This window comes from Nipponia nippon, unplaced genomic scaffold (genome assembly GCF_047370975.1).
Source record: "Nipponia nippon isolate SJK-2023a ecotype South Korea unplaced genomic scaffold, ASM4737097v1 scaffold_5, whole genome shotgun sequence".
Taxonomy (NCBI): Eukaryota; Metazoa; Chordata; class Aves; order Pelecaniformes; family Threskiornithidae; genus Nipponia; species Nipponia nippon.
In genome coordinates this window covers 10,307,348-10,322,180 of record NW_028262369.1, presented here as the reverse complement: position 1 = coordinate 10,322,180, position 14,833 = coordinate 10,307,348, and the positions used below count along the sequence as shown (strand labels likewise).

General features: G+C 41.2%; 1 protein-coding gene across 1 annotated transcript; it reads left to right on the top strand.

Moving 5' to 3' along the window:
- The first annotated feature begins 31 nt into the window (after positions 1-31).
- Positions 32-14,780, top strand: CDR2 (cerebellar degeneration related protein 2). The gene is made up of 5 exons (XM_087732158.1): positions 32-360; positions 5,780-5,892; positions 10,569-10,717; positions 10,989-11,153; positions 12,366-14,780. Exons 1-5 carry the CDS (start codon positions 282-284, stop codon positions 13,231-13,233), a joined length of 1,374 nt encoding a protein of 457 aa, XP_087588284.1. The 5' UTR covers positions 32-281; the 3' UTR covers positions 13,234-14,780.
- The last annotated feature ends 53 nt before the right edge of the window (positions 14,781-14,833 follow it).

Sequence of the window (14,833 nt, the reverse complement as noted above, 5' to 3'; positions counted from 1 at the left end):
CTGCCCGCAGGGGAGGTGAGTGTGGTGCGTTTGAATCGCGGGGAGGCGGTGGGCGGGCGGCTGTAGCTTGCCACGTTGCCGCCGGCAGCTTCGCGCAGCCCGGCCAGAAGGGGGAGAGGTTCGGCAAAGTCCGGAAACGCTCGGCAATGGCCGGAGGCGGCTTTTAAGGAGAGGAGCGGCTGCCGGCTTGCCCTGCCCCGCCGTCGCTCGGCGCCGGGGGAGTCCTCGGTGTGAGCACTGCCGCCCCGTCCTCCCGCCGCGCCGTGAGGGGAAGGGGCGCGATGCTGGCCGACAGTCTGGTGGAGGAGTTCGAGATCCGGGAGGATGAGCCCTGGTACGACCAGCAGGACCTGCAGCAAGGTGAGCCGGGGCGGGGGAGAGGGAGCGGGAGCGGCGGCGGACGCTCCGCGGGGGGCGTGTGAGGGAAGGGGCCGTGGCGAGGAGGGCGTGGGAGGGCAGGGGCCGAGGGGAGCCGCCGCGGGGGGCGTGGGAGGGCAGGGGCTGCGGCGAGGAGGGCGTGTGGGGAAGGGGCCGCGGGGAGCGTGTGAGGGAAGCAGGCGGCGGGCGGGCGCGGGGCACCGCCACAACGGCGGTGCGGAGCCCGGAGAAGCACCGGGCGCTCGGGCGGGGCGGCGGGAAGGGCGTGAGGGGGCCGAAGCCGCCGGCGAGGGCGGCGGCGGCGGGAGCGGGGCTTGTGCCGCTCCCCGACCGTCGCAGCCGGGAGCCCGGGCTCCTCTCAGGGCCGCGCTTCCCGCCGCCTCGGGCGCGTAGGCAGAGGGATCGCTGTGATCGACGAAGATTGCCGCCGTCTTTGTTTGACGGAAGGGGCTGCTGCAGCCGAGCCGAATTGTGCCTGGGTCCCTCTCCGCCCGGCGCGGAGGGAGGGAGGGAGGGAGGGAGGCGGCTCTCCGAAAAGTTGCACCTTGACAGGACGTCAGGCAGCCATTCGGGGTGGGCGCTGCAAGCATCGGGGTGGGTCGCTGTATCGCGCCCTGCTGAGCCTTTTTGTAAGGGTGAAGTTGTAAACGTAGCTGTGCTCGATCCGTTGCAGGTCCATTATTAAAAACTTTATAAGTTTTCTTCTTAAAATATAAGAATAACTCCACTATGCATCAGAATTATACGTATCTAGCTCCTGTATGTCATTCTGTCAATAGGTCTTAAACGCTACATGCAAGGGGTAAATGTTATTCTCATTTCACAGATGAGGAAGGAGTCACAGGAATACACAAAGTATAATTGGACTAAAAAAATCTTCTACAGACATGATATGGAAAGAATGTGCCATTTCCTTAAGAGCTTAGTGGCATTTATGGCTGGTATTTACTTAGTTCTACTTTTTGTTATTAATCCTGAGTTCGTTTTAAAAGGCCAGCTCAAAGCTGTGAAGTGGCTTCCTGCAGACCTGCTCCAGCCTTATGCTTTTGGCTTTTACGTTGAAGTACGTTAATTCCTGGGATTGGTAGGTGCTGCTCTACTATAAACCATAAAGAAAGATACTTCGGAAGCTCTTCCTAGCTAAGCAGTTTTCATACTGAGATCAGGCATCTGACAGCAGAAACTTTTTTTGATACAGGAATAGGTCTCTCTAATTGTATGCTTTGACTATAAAATAGCTAACTGTGTAAAAACTGTACTTAGGTACTCTTTGCTCAAAATAGATGTTTTCATGGCTCTAGGATATAAACCAATCAATTTAAATAAGATCCTGAAACTGTAGTTTGCTGTCAAAGGGAAGGGAGTTGAAAAGTTGGAAGACGTGATTTAGACGTGATTTTTTACTATGTCAGTGTTTATGGGGTAGAAGACCTACAAAGAGACTTCAGAATGTATAGCAACTGACTTCTTGCCTTATGGATGTTTCTTTAATTTCATTTTTTTAATTCAAATGAATGAAATAATCACCATTTGGCTCAGTGCTGTGAGCTTTTAAGAAACAGTATTCCATTCTAGAGGTTCGTGCTTTTTGAGGGTTGGTTAATGCTCTCTCAACATTTGAACAATCTTTTTCTGGGGATTATCTCTTTACAAGCCTAAACGGAAGTGACTGATAGCCTTGCCAAAAGGGAAAGGAGGAAAATAAACTGATGGGCAAGTTGAAATGCAAAGGAGAAATTCCTTACAGGAATGTTTTTTTTAAATGTTCTGTTACACTTTATTCCTGGAGTCTGAAAGATACTCTTCCTTCTACTAAGACTAAGCAATACCAATGTATGTAAACAGAGTAGTAAGACTGCTTATCAAGATCTCTTGAAACTTTTCACTACCCAAACAATCAGTGCACATTTAAAGAGGAGTAGGTTTATGGGAAAGCCTAGGTTGTAAAACACTAGCAAGCACCCTGAAACAAGCTTGTAGTCCTTGTCAGCTGGTCTTTGAAACTTAGAATTAGGGTAGGGTTTTGGAAAAACTTTTGACAGTCTTTGTACCCACCAAAAGCTTTTGCCTTGACAGTGGAGGTGGGCTTTCCTGGCATGCTGCTCATGAAAACAGAATGCTCATGGAATTCTTTTCAGGATGGGAACCGGCATCCTTCTTGTGCAACATCCACGTTGTGCTGCACTATGTTGACCTTTGAAAAAGAATTTTTATATGACTGCTCTTTTTACATCTTGCTGTTACTCACTTTAACAGAACAGAGGGTAATCTTAACATGGAGTAGGAAAGATAAAGCTAAGTAAAAAAATTAAGGGTTTAATTTTACAGTTAAGTAAACTTCAACCAGGCTTCCTTATATATCTTGCACTACTAATGCCTTTTGCTGTTGAAAAGAACAGGCTGATTTTTAGATTGAAAATTCTCTGAATCATTTTGTTACATGGGTTATGAAAAACTAGAAAAGGATTTTGGTACTGTTTTTATCTTTTTTTCAATTCTAGTAATGCTGTCAGAAGAGACTGTGGAAAAGTGCTGGTAAATGAGGGCTGTTTAACATCACAGAAGACTTATCCTTGAAGTCCTGTGTTGGTTTAGAGATTTCTGATGGAGCTGTTAAACACTAGTACAACTGCTCAGATTTGCTAAAACGAAGATCTTAAGATCTGCGCGTATGCAGTTTGCATTATTAAAAACCTCTTTGCTTACATCTTCATGGTGAAAAGGAAAAATGCATGTCTGTGGCAGAACTTAGCTGTTACTTTACATAAATTTACAACAGAAAACGCAGTGTGCTTCTAGTATTGTACAGTAACTCTCTAAGAGAAATGTAAATTAACTTTTTATCTGGAGAACACATGCATACTGCACATCTCACTCTTAAAATTTGCTCTTTATAGTGCTTATAGATACTTAACAATGCAGAAAAATGGATCAAAGCAAATTCTTAATTTTAGAAGAGATGACATTGTTTCAGTTCTTGCTTTCTCTACAGGTAGGAGTTAGGGTTTTGTTGCATGTTCCTGAGCTCCTCCACTTGTCTTCTCCCCCTCAGAAGCAAATTGCCTTAATTACAAAATAGCATGCTTCTCCCATAGTAGCTCATTTGTGCTTCTGCCATTCTAATGAACAGAATGAGTGTGTAAGTTTAATGACATGAATTCTATTACTCACATTGTATTCAAAGTACTGTGTGGTATGTGTTACTTGATTTAGTAGATGAGGGGGCATTTAGGAATGAAACTATCAACTCCTAAATGTACTTAAACATCAAAACAAACTTTCACTTTGGGAAGGGAAATGGCAGCAAGTAATGCCATTATGCATTACGTCTTTAAGATAATCCTAAATCCTCTCTAAAGCTCTTATTCTACTCTATTAAAATAAAAGAATGGACTATTTAGTCTTTGCCTTGAGTGATGCCAGTATTGTTTACTGTAGCTTTAAAGATTGTGGCTCCTAGTAAAGATTAGTGTAGTATGAGAACTTGTGGATTGGGACTCCATTTTATATATGATGATAAATTCACTGGATTTGAAGATTACAGTATTCCATAATGTGATAGAACAAACAGCTTGATGTTTGACTGGGACTTATTCTGTCCATGGGTAAACAATGTACAGTCTCTGTTTAAAAATGGCAAAAACTTAAGCAGGACGCCTTAAGGTTTCCTTATCCAAATATTTTAAACCCCAGCTCTAGAATAGGCTGTATTTCTTAACAAGTGGTGTTACAATGAAAAAGCTATGTGAGGATAAACTCCTAAGTATAGATGAGTGTGTCATGTGGCTCCTAGTCATAGATCTTTTGAAACTGTGAAGAACTCCCATGCAGTGTGATTTGTTCTAATTTTTGTGGCATTTATTCTAAGAATCTGACCTTAAGGTAGGAAACAATGCACTGCAGCTGTAAAGAATGTGTAAAGAATACCACAGCTGTTGTTTTGCCAGAATTGGACATCCAGAACTTAATAGACAGATGCTCCTACTCACTTGTCCTTGTAAATCTGAATTTGGTCTTTGGCTTATGTATGTAGATGGAGTAAACATTTTGGACAGGCTGCCGAACTGAAGGTTAGCACAAAACAGTTTTGGAACAGTGTTCTATCTATTACAATGACTAGCTGATAAGATAATTGGGAAAGGGCAGGAAAGAGGTAAGATAACATGTTAAAACAAGGGCATCTTAATCAAATGAAAATGGAATGTGTTTTCTCCTCTAGCTACAGCTACTGATGATGCAATACACGTCTCTTGTATATTAAGTCCTCTTGAAGTGAATCTAAGTTTTTCTTGACTTTTCTTCTGTTGCTTTCCGATTAGTGATGCTAGTTTTATGTGAAACCTAACAAGATTGTATTGCATGCATGCAGGAGACAACCTGGTCATGGTCCAGGTGATGGGAAGGAGGAGGAGAATTAGAGATTTTTAGAAATCTGTCGGATTCTTAACATGTAATACCCCACACAGACTAATTACAATTTTAGCAATAACACAAAGATGTATTTCTTTGTCGCATTATGTTAGCTTTTAAATTACATGTGTCTTTAAACATAATAATATAGAATACCTAGCACTACTGATGCTGTTGAACAAATATCAAGCTTCCCTCTAGAAAGGAACTGAGTGTTCAGATGACTTATTTCTTAATTTGAAACAACTACAGTCACTGCACCCTGGAGGTGATTGAAGATGACTGAAGTGAAATTGAGATTAAGTGCCTGAGAACAAATGACATTTAACATGATGTTTTGGAGCACATAAACCAATTCTTGTCTCCTAGGTTTATGAACTCGAAAGGCAGAATAACTGCATTTCCTTATGAGTTTTTATGTCTTTTTGATATTATTGTTTCACCATAAAAAGCATCTGAAACTTTCATTTAGCACTTTGATCCTGTATGACCTGAGCTCCTCGGTGAAGGGGTAATACAGAAGAACAGCAAAGTAAATTAAGAGTGCAGTCAGCTTTGGCCTGGGTCTAGCCTGATGAACGTTTACAGGCTCTTTTATGCTTATTCTTCTAAAATATGAGTGCTGTAAACACGGTGAAGCGTAGCTAACGGACACCTTGGGTAGAGATGTTGGTGCAGTAGTAGGCAGATGGCGGGAAGTGAAGATGGCTGGATGCGTCTGACCTATGTCTGAACGACCAAAGAAGGAACTAAGGAAGCTTCATGAAATAAGAGTATCTTCTAGGTTTCAGGACTGACTTAGACCTGCATTATAGATAGTGTATGAATGTTCTACTTAAATATAAGCTAACTTTCTTTTTGGGTACTGGAAATAACTTAGAGCAGTTATAACAGCAATAAAAAACCACCTCAAGTATTTGATTAAAATGCTTTAATGTTAGATTATAGTATTGGCTCTAACTTATGTGCAAATATGATTTCTTTTGTTTAGATCTTCACCTTGCTGCTGAGCTTGGGAAGACACTGCTGGACCGTAACACTGAACTAGAAGAATCTTTACAGCAAATGTATGCAACAAATCAAGAGCAACTGCAGGAGATAGAGGTAAATATTTAAGAGATCTAAGTGTTAAAGCATCTAGACCTTCAACATAATAGCATGTAAGTTGAGATCTGAATTTCTTGTCATCTGATGGACGCTTTAAAGAAAAATACTGAACAATCTTTAACCACTTCTGCTACTTCGAGAATTTGAGAACCTGTATAGGCTTCATTGCAGTTAGAACTGTTTGATTACCAGAAGCTTTGTGCCATTAAACTTCATGTTGGATTTGGCTTGTTTAATGACAAATGACTGGTATTTTTCTTTTTGTAGAGAAAAGCTACTTCAGTTATTTTATCGCTAAACTTTGCTGATCTTGCCAGGTAAAATGACATGAAATTATATGATGAATTAATTAATAATTTAAATTATTATATGAAAATGTTAAATGCTGATAAGTGCAGGAGAGAGATTTAAGTAAAATCTGAAGGTATGTACTTCCACTAAACTGAGCTGTGGTAAAGGGAGCTAAAGTCTATTTCAATTTAAAAGAAAACAAACAAAAAAAAACCAAACCAGCAAAAACAAACACTTAAATAGTATCTAAATACAGGATGTAGTGGATGTATTGTTCTGTATTTTCTGGGGGCGGGGGGGGGAAATCATAACCACCCTTTCAAAACTGCTCATCTTTGTATCACTTGGTGGAAAAACCTGGCCATTTTGGCAATTTCTTCTTTTTTTTTTTTTTTAATATTGCTTGTGTTCTTGCAGACCTAGCATTTGTCAGCATAATGATTTTTTTTTCAGCTATTAGAGGGCAATGCATGGTCTCTAATAATGAAATTATTAAATATTCAGTACTTTGCTGACTGACAACACATTGGAAACATAGTCAGCATTTCAGTTTGGTTTTGGTACAAGTTACAGGGAACAGGCTGTGACTGTTATACACTACATTTTTACAAAATCTGAGTTCCTTTGTGCAAGCAGTACTTCTCAGTTAGGGACAGTCTGTGGATTTTGTACAGCTGCAACTTAAGACTTAAACCACTTATCATTGCAGTGGTAACAGGTAACTTAAAGAATCCTAAGCTTAATACATACAGATATGTAGGTGTCTTTAAAGTAGTCGTGTTAACACAAATGCAGCATTTTTATTAGGTGATGCACAATTTCTCCGTGCAGTTTTTTCTTTGTAAGATACTTCTGTTTTATACCTCATAGTTTGGCTCTTTCCTCCGTTATGTGCTAAACGTCATCTTTGTTATCCTATTCATTCTGTGATACAATGGTTGGAATGGCTGATATTTATATTAGTGCCACAGCATTACAAAAAATGTATTTACTTATGCAGAGACTTAAAATAACTCATTGCCATGAATAGTTTTTTATAAAAAGATTAATTCTTAAGATCTAGAGAGAACAAACACTTCAAGGTGCCTTACAAATACTGTTCTACTTAAGGTTCAACATCTGTGTGAACAACCACGTCGAAGGAAGTGTTTCACACAGTTACAACATACCTTTTGAAATAACACAGCATAACTGCAATAGATAACTAACCTGGCTTGTTGAGTGTAGCTACTTAATAAGCAGCTGAATTTTAATACTATCTTGAAATATGGAAAATATATCATTGCTAAGCTGCATTCATTTATAGAAATAGTCTAGTGCCATTAAGGATGGAATATCGTGTTGGTTTAAGCCAGTTTATTTGCTTAAGCTTTTCTGGTGGGTTAGTGTTTATTGACTACACAGGAGAGCTTCAGCACCGGGAGGTGGTCAGAAGTGTCCTTCCTGCAGGGACCTAGAGTTGGGGTGTTGCAGGGTCAAGTACCTGTACATTCAGACAACCTCAATCAGTGACAGACTAATTTATTCTCTCAATATCTTGCTTTGCTTAGCCAATCAAAAAACCAAACCAAGACTTGTGCAATACTGCTTTTTGAAGGCTTTATCTGATACCTCTTTCTTCTCTTTCTTCATCTCCCCCAGCATGGGTAGGAGTGTGTATTGGGTTGTCCTCTTAGTGCCCTCCAAGAGGAGGGGGATAGAGGTCAGAGAACAGTTTTTGTGATGCTTCCGACATAGAAGTTGTGCCTGTACCTTTTTTTGCCCGATTTACTGTGTTGAGTCAAAGACCCTGTAGACTGTATTCATATCTGCCGTAATAACATGCTGTCTTCTCCGTTCCACCACCTGTCTTACACTTTTAAACTGCACTGGGAAAAGACAGAAGATTATTAGCAACTCAAAACATTTTTTTTCTCCAAAGAAGTCTCTTTTGCGTCTGGATTTCTGGTAGAAGGGGGAAAATCAAATGAACCCCTTCTTCAAATACTCAGAGAGAACCTCAAGATGGAGGAACTGAATATATTAGCTTACTGGCACAAGGGATTGTTACAGGAATTCACTGAAACAGAGGGGAATAAAGTTAGCATATGCAAGGTGCAGTACTTCTTAGCTTGTAAAAGCAGTCAGTGTTGTTTTCATACCCATATTTCTGTCTTTTGTGGGAGTGCACGATACCCCACTGCACAGGATAAATGTGCAAGTGGCATATCCAGTCTCTATGCTTAATTTTTTTCCTAATTTTCAAGCGCTTGTCTCTGTAACCTAAAGGTGATCTTTCAGTGTTCCTGTAGCTACTCTGCTGCATTTCTGACTAGCTTTTCCAGTGCAGTGTATCAGTATAAATCTTTGGGGTTTTTTTCCTATTAATTCACATCTTATGGGTAGCAAAGTCTAGAACTAGCTAAGAAATCATTCTGAAATATGGTACTATCTTGTCTGCATGGAAAAGGAAGGGTCAAAGGCTTTGGGATGCTTAAGATTACATCTAACGTATTAAATGCTAACATATTAAGCGTTTTACAGCCTTGGATCATTATATCTGACCTCTGTGCTGACACGTGTGCCATTAACTAATCATTGTAAATGTAATAAATGCTGGATTGAAAGGGCAACTTTATTCCTATCTGAATCTGTTCTTAGCACTCAGGCTTCAGAAATACTACCACATAATAAAAGGAGAGAGGCAGAATGTAGGAAGTCTCAACTCCTGCTTCAGGTTAGGTGCTCAGTTGCAGGGGAGGTGGAATAAATGTGAACTTCTAAAGTATTTATTACCACATCTATACTTTGTTTTGGTGGCCTGGTTACACCAGGCCAACTTGACCCCAGCGCTGAAGATACTGGAGATGCAAGGTGGAGAAAATGATGCTTCACCTCTTCCATTCATCTAAAATTTCTGCAAAATCCCACTGTAGTAAGTGGTAACATCAAATTCTGGCACCAAAGCCTTGGTTTCTGTGCTTAGCCACGCTTGTATTGCTGAAGAAAATCTGAAGATCTCCAGCTCCTTCTGAGAATAACCAATAGGGAAAGTTAATCTGAAATGAGTCACGCTGCGATTCTGCTGCTAATCCATGTACTATTTTTGCGTAAATCCTCTGTCATGTGCGCACAGGCTACAAAAGGATCTAGCCAACTGCTATCACGTTGATCTTCTAGAAGTCTGTATGTAGCAGTTATTAGTCCTAGATTAACTTATTATCTGTGCTTAAATTGCCTAAAATGTAAACCCATCAATCTTTTAATGAGGTAAAAGGTCAAGTAGAATATCAGAAGTTTTGAGTATGTAATAGGCCTATGTAAAGAGAAGTAATTCTCCCTAGAAGTCTGCTGGATGTTCCTACTTGAAGCTTACTTTTCAGTAAGTAGCACATAGTAATACAGAATACATTGCAAGAAATAAATTCTATGTAAGAACAAAGTGTTTACAGTTTAAAGGGTTAGTTTTTTTTGTTCAAGTCTGCAAACTCTCGTGTGCATTTTTAGAATTGGATTGGTCCTGTCCTGGTTGGGACAATATAAGACACTTAGTATTAAGAGCCTTAGGTGATTGTTAACTGCTCTTAGACTGAGAATTCCAAGCTTTCTGACCTTATTCAAGAAACTTAACAGTCTATGTTGTTAATTGTAAAACTAAAGAGGATTAAAATGAGAATATTTCATGTGGAGTTTTGTTTTTTAAAAAAGGCAGGAGACCTTTCTTTGGGATTACAGTAACTGGAATAGCTCCCTGTGGGTAATTAAAGATTGAATTCAATAATTTGATTATACTTCCTGACACATAGTAGCCCACGTACCGTCTTAAGCGTGACCACAACCTAAATTCTGTTCCGCTGAACCTAATGCTGCTTCAGACTGGAAAAACTTAGGTCAGCTGAAAATAAATTTAATTATGGATGGTGCCACCCAGTGTTTCAGTTTTAATGGTAAGAAAATTGTTGGGTCAACGCTGCCAGCAAATTTCTGTTGGAGCCCACCGCAACTTTTAGAAGGACTCGATGGATAGTTAAGGGCTCTGTTGAAGTCTGGATTCATGGCTGTATTAGTGACGACTGCAGTACAGACAAACCCAGTCCACAAGGCTTGTGTACTGGCAAAAGCCTCACTGCAGCAAGGACAGATGAACACAGCTTGGACAACCAAACCCAGCTCCTCTGGGTAAAAGGCTGGTTGATCAGCCAGGGTTGACCTCCACGGCAAAGGCAAGCTGCCTAGCTGGGTTCCTGATACCGCCTTTTCAACTGAACGCTTACCCAAGCAACCACTGGAATCTACATTTCTGAAACTCTGTAGTTTCTCTATGAATGTGAATAAAAATGCAGAATAGTAGTCCTATCTTTGTGTTTCAAGTATAAACTAGTAACAGCAATACTGTCTTGCAGTACCTCACAAAGCAAGTGGAGCTCTTGCGTCAGATGAATGATCAGCATGCAAAAGTGTATGAACAGCTGGATGTGACAGCAAGAGAACTGGAAGACACTAACCAAAAACTAGTTGCGGAGAGTAGAGCTTCACAACAAAAGATATTAAGGTAACAAACTTATACGTCATCCCCTTTCCCCCCTACCTCAGTTGATAATATAAGAAAGAGCCGTCCAGGTGTTTTTGTGTAGTTATTGGGTGGCTGTCTCTGTCTAGTGTTGTTCTACAATACTGTTAAATTGAAAGGATAGTTTTATTTAAGGGTCTTTGGCAGCCAAAGAGCAGCCTTCAGAGAAGAAACTACAGTATGAGGGGATGGGAAATTCCCATGCCCTTGACTAAACACCCAAATGTTTTAACAGCAGTCCTTCACCTTTTAGCTTGACAGAGACTATTGAAAACCTACAGACACACATAGATGACCTGCAACGACAAGTAGAAGAACTGAAAAAGTCTGGACGAGGCCGGATGAACCACGAGAGATCTGACCAGCCAAGATCAATGCATAGTTTCTCATGTTTGAAGGAGCTGTATGACCTTCGCCAGTAAGACTCTTTACCTTGCATAGTAAAGAAAATACTGAAATTATTTTAAGCAAAACTTTAAAAACTAAGACCCAAGCACAGATGTCAAACAAGCCAGCAGAAAGTCATCCAGTGTTCACAACGAGCAAAATATCCTCACAGTCCTGCACTGTGTAGTGTTGCCACTGCTTCGGGCATACTTCTAGACTGCACTAGTCTTTGTGCAGGAGGAACTGCAGGTTCTACTTTCTGTCTTGAAAGGTTCTCTCCCAAAGTCTCCATCCATATCAAATTGCAGCCTAGAAAGCTTACAGTGATTTGCACCCCACTTTTTTCAGTCAAATAAAAGCACGCACACAGATAATCGGAAAAACAAACATGCTAAATGCAAAATATTTTCTGTAACTTACCCTTTCCGTGGATGTCTGTGGATATCTTCTTCTCAAGGAAGGCAGGATTCCTGCAATAGCCTTCCTGAACTTAAGCTGGTTAAAATGATGCTTAAGCTGGTAAAATGGTGCCTGGAGCTCTGGGCTGCTTTTTTAATTTAGAGTAGTGTTACCCAGCTGAACTGCATTAGTATGCCTGTCAGGACAATCACCTGGGGTAAAAGCTCAGTCCTAGAAGGGAATTTCATAAGTGAAGCACCTCCACAGACAGGCAGAGCAGGTTTTTGTGCCTGGGCTTCGGCACTACATGGAGGTAGGACTGCAGAACGAACCCATACATCCAAAAAGAAGTTATTTCTTGACAATTCAAAAGAGAAGTGGATTCCTTCAAACTGCCAAAGGCTTGTGGAAATACCAGCCTACAGAACCGCCTTGTCAATTTTGAAGCTTGTTTCCACAATCAGTAGTGACAAAAGTTACAGGAGTGGAATGCTGTGGAAAAAATCTGAGTGTCAGAAAGTATTGTGTGATACATGGAGGCAATGTTTATTTAAACTGAAATTGTAGGTCTAGTTATTGGATAAGCTGTTCTGTAACTTGAAACTGTTAATGAGCTGCTATTCTGCTTAAGCTGGGAGGCTTGATTTGAGGGCATGTAAGTATTTACAAACTCTGTTTGATTATTAAATGGACTGACAGGTTAGTAAAATGACCGCTATGTATACTTTGAGGTGCATTAGCGCACAGTTTACATCCATCATTAGTTACACAGGAGAGCAAAACTTTAGGGGGTGTGGTCAGCTGTACTTCCTACATTTGATAATACTTATTTTTGTTTCTGCAGGTATTTTGTTTATGATCATGTGTTTGCAGAAAAGATTACTTCAATGGATAGTCAGCTAAGTCCTCTAGAAGAAGAAAATGAGAACTTAAAAAAGGCAGTTACGGTTCTGCAAGCCCAACTTAACCTAGAGAAAGAGAAGAGGGTAACAATGGAAGAGGAATACAGTCTTATGGTAAAAGAAAACTGTGACCTTGAACAGAGGCTTGTCGATATAGACTTATATCGGGCTCGTGCAGAGGAGCTGGAAGTGGAAGTAGCTGAAATGCGACAAATACTGCAGTCTGAGAACGCATTCCATAATGCAGAGAAATTGGTGCCAGAATCCTTTTTCATTTCGTTCAAGGAATCTTTAGAAAGGGAGCTTGGTCAGAGCCCGGCAGATGATGGACTTCTGACTGTATCGGAGCTTGAGAAGAAGGCACTGAAACGGAGCAGCAGCGAAACTTTCCTAAGCAGTGCTGCAGGGGGAGACATTCTAAGGGGCCATGAAGAAACATGTATTAGGAGAGCTGAAGCTGTGAAGCAGCGAGGAATCTCTGTGCTGAATGAAGTTGATGCTCAGTATAACGCTCTGAAAGTGAAGTATGAGGAACTTCTGAAGAAGTGTCAGATGGATGAAGATTCTTTGAAACACAAGGCTGTCCAAACGCTGAAGCAGTATTCCAAAGACCTAAATGTGGGGAATACCCAGTATGATCTTTCAGCTAGCAATCAAGAATGTGCAAATGTGGAGCTAAGTGACTCTCCCACAAATGCTCTTCCTGAATATAAAGCACTCTTCAAGGAAATTTTTAGCTGTATCAGAAAAACAAAGGAAGAAATAGATGAACACAGAGCTAAGTACAAGTCCCTCTCCTCTCAGCCGTAACATTGGGCGTGCTGATGACCCACTTGCTGTTGGTGACTGTTAGTCAGGAAGGGGAAAAACTTCATGCAAATGCCCGAAGACCCCTTATACTGATGTATTTCTTGAGCACTCAAACTGAATGTTTTGAATTGGCTTGTAGACCTGTAGTTGACAAGCTAGTTAGTTAACAGCTAGTCTCCCTGTACCTGTGTAGCAATAGAGTTAATGTTGTTTAGCACTGTCACACAAACTAGTGGTTGTAAAGCAAACAAACATCATAGCTTAGTACTACACTACTACTTCATACTACACTGAATCTCTGGCCAGAGCAGTAACTGACACTCGTTTCCTTAGTCCACCTCAAAAATAAGAGAGCTAAGAAATCTGTACTGTATTTCTCACAAGGAACCAGACTAAGGCTTTCCTTTGGCTGGCAGGTGATGATGTAGCCCTGTAACTACGTCTGTGTAGAAAATTAACAAAACCAAAGCCCCTGAGCAGGATCACGGGCAGCCTCTCCTCGGCTCTTGAGGATGAAGTTAGCAGTCTAGCTGAGCTTGCTTTGGCAGGCAGGTGGAGAGCTGGCACGGCAGCCTGCACTGTGCTCGGTTTAAGCCAATACCAGGTTTTCACATGCGCTAAGCTCTCCCATAGATCAGTATAGATGTCCTCCTACCCAGAAAGGATTTGATGTAAAGTTTGCGTGGCTTTTTAGGTATGGTTTCTTACGTAGGGCACTTTGTCTTAAGGCAAGATACTGTGAATTGATGATGTATGTTATTTGGGACCTACTGTTCTTTGGTGGAATGACTGCAAAGTACATTTTTATGTGTATTTGGTAAGATAGAAAGTTGCAATTTAGCTATTTAACTTTAGTAGTAGCATTGACGTAGTGAGATAGCTTTTAATCTTGCATACCACAAACTCCAAGTGCTTGAAGGAGACGGGCCAGGTAAAACCTTATCATATTGTTTTGTCTATCGCTTCCAGTGCCAGCATCTGTAGACCTAGCCCATGCTGCCTGGGGGGTGGGAGGACGGACACCACGCTGCCAGAACATACCCTGCTGAGAACTGGGGCCACGCTCTTGTTCTTCCTCTCCTTCTCCGCTCCCTAATAATAATAATTCATACGTACTCAAATTCTGAAAAACAAAAACCACGGAGAAGTACGTTCTTTAAAACTGCTTCAAAGTGTGAAGAAAACAAAGGCTAAGAGATGAAGGGGGGGAAAGGCACAGTGAAAGGTGACATCCTTTTCCTTACAAAGGGTCTCATAGCTCAATTTGGTCAGCTGTTCTTGGGAATCGCCTTCCTGCCTGTCTGAGTTGCTGCGATAATACCCAAGAGTTGGCGGTTTCTCAGCTTTCGTTGACTGCTGCTGCAGCTCCGTCTGCCTTACGTTGTACCCTGTTAAGCTTGTCTATAGCTGTCTTTCAGTTGCAGTATTAAGACTTCGTATTGTGGGAGTTTCTCTAAAACATGTATTGCATTCTGAAAATTATTTAAAAATGGGAATCTGAAGCTTGTGAGTATTTTTCTAAGCGAATAAATAATCCAGTCAAGCTACATGTGTAACTAGTAATTATGCCCATCTGTGCCAATCGGGAAACAGTAACCTC

Coding starts and splice junctions, on each gene's coding strand:
- CDR2 (XM_087732158.1), top strand. CDS start 282: ATGCTGGCCGACAGTCTGGTGGAGGAGTTCGAGATCCGGGAGGATGAG. Junction 361..5,779: donor CCAGCAGGACCTGCAGCAAG/GTGAGCCGGGGC, acceptor TCTTTTGTTTAG/ATCTTCACCTTGCTGCTGAG. Junction 10,718..10,988: donor TCACAACAAAAGATATTAAG/GTAACAAACTTA, acceptor TTCACCTTTTAG/CTTGACAGAGACTATTGAAA.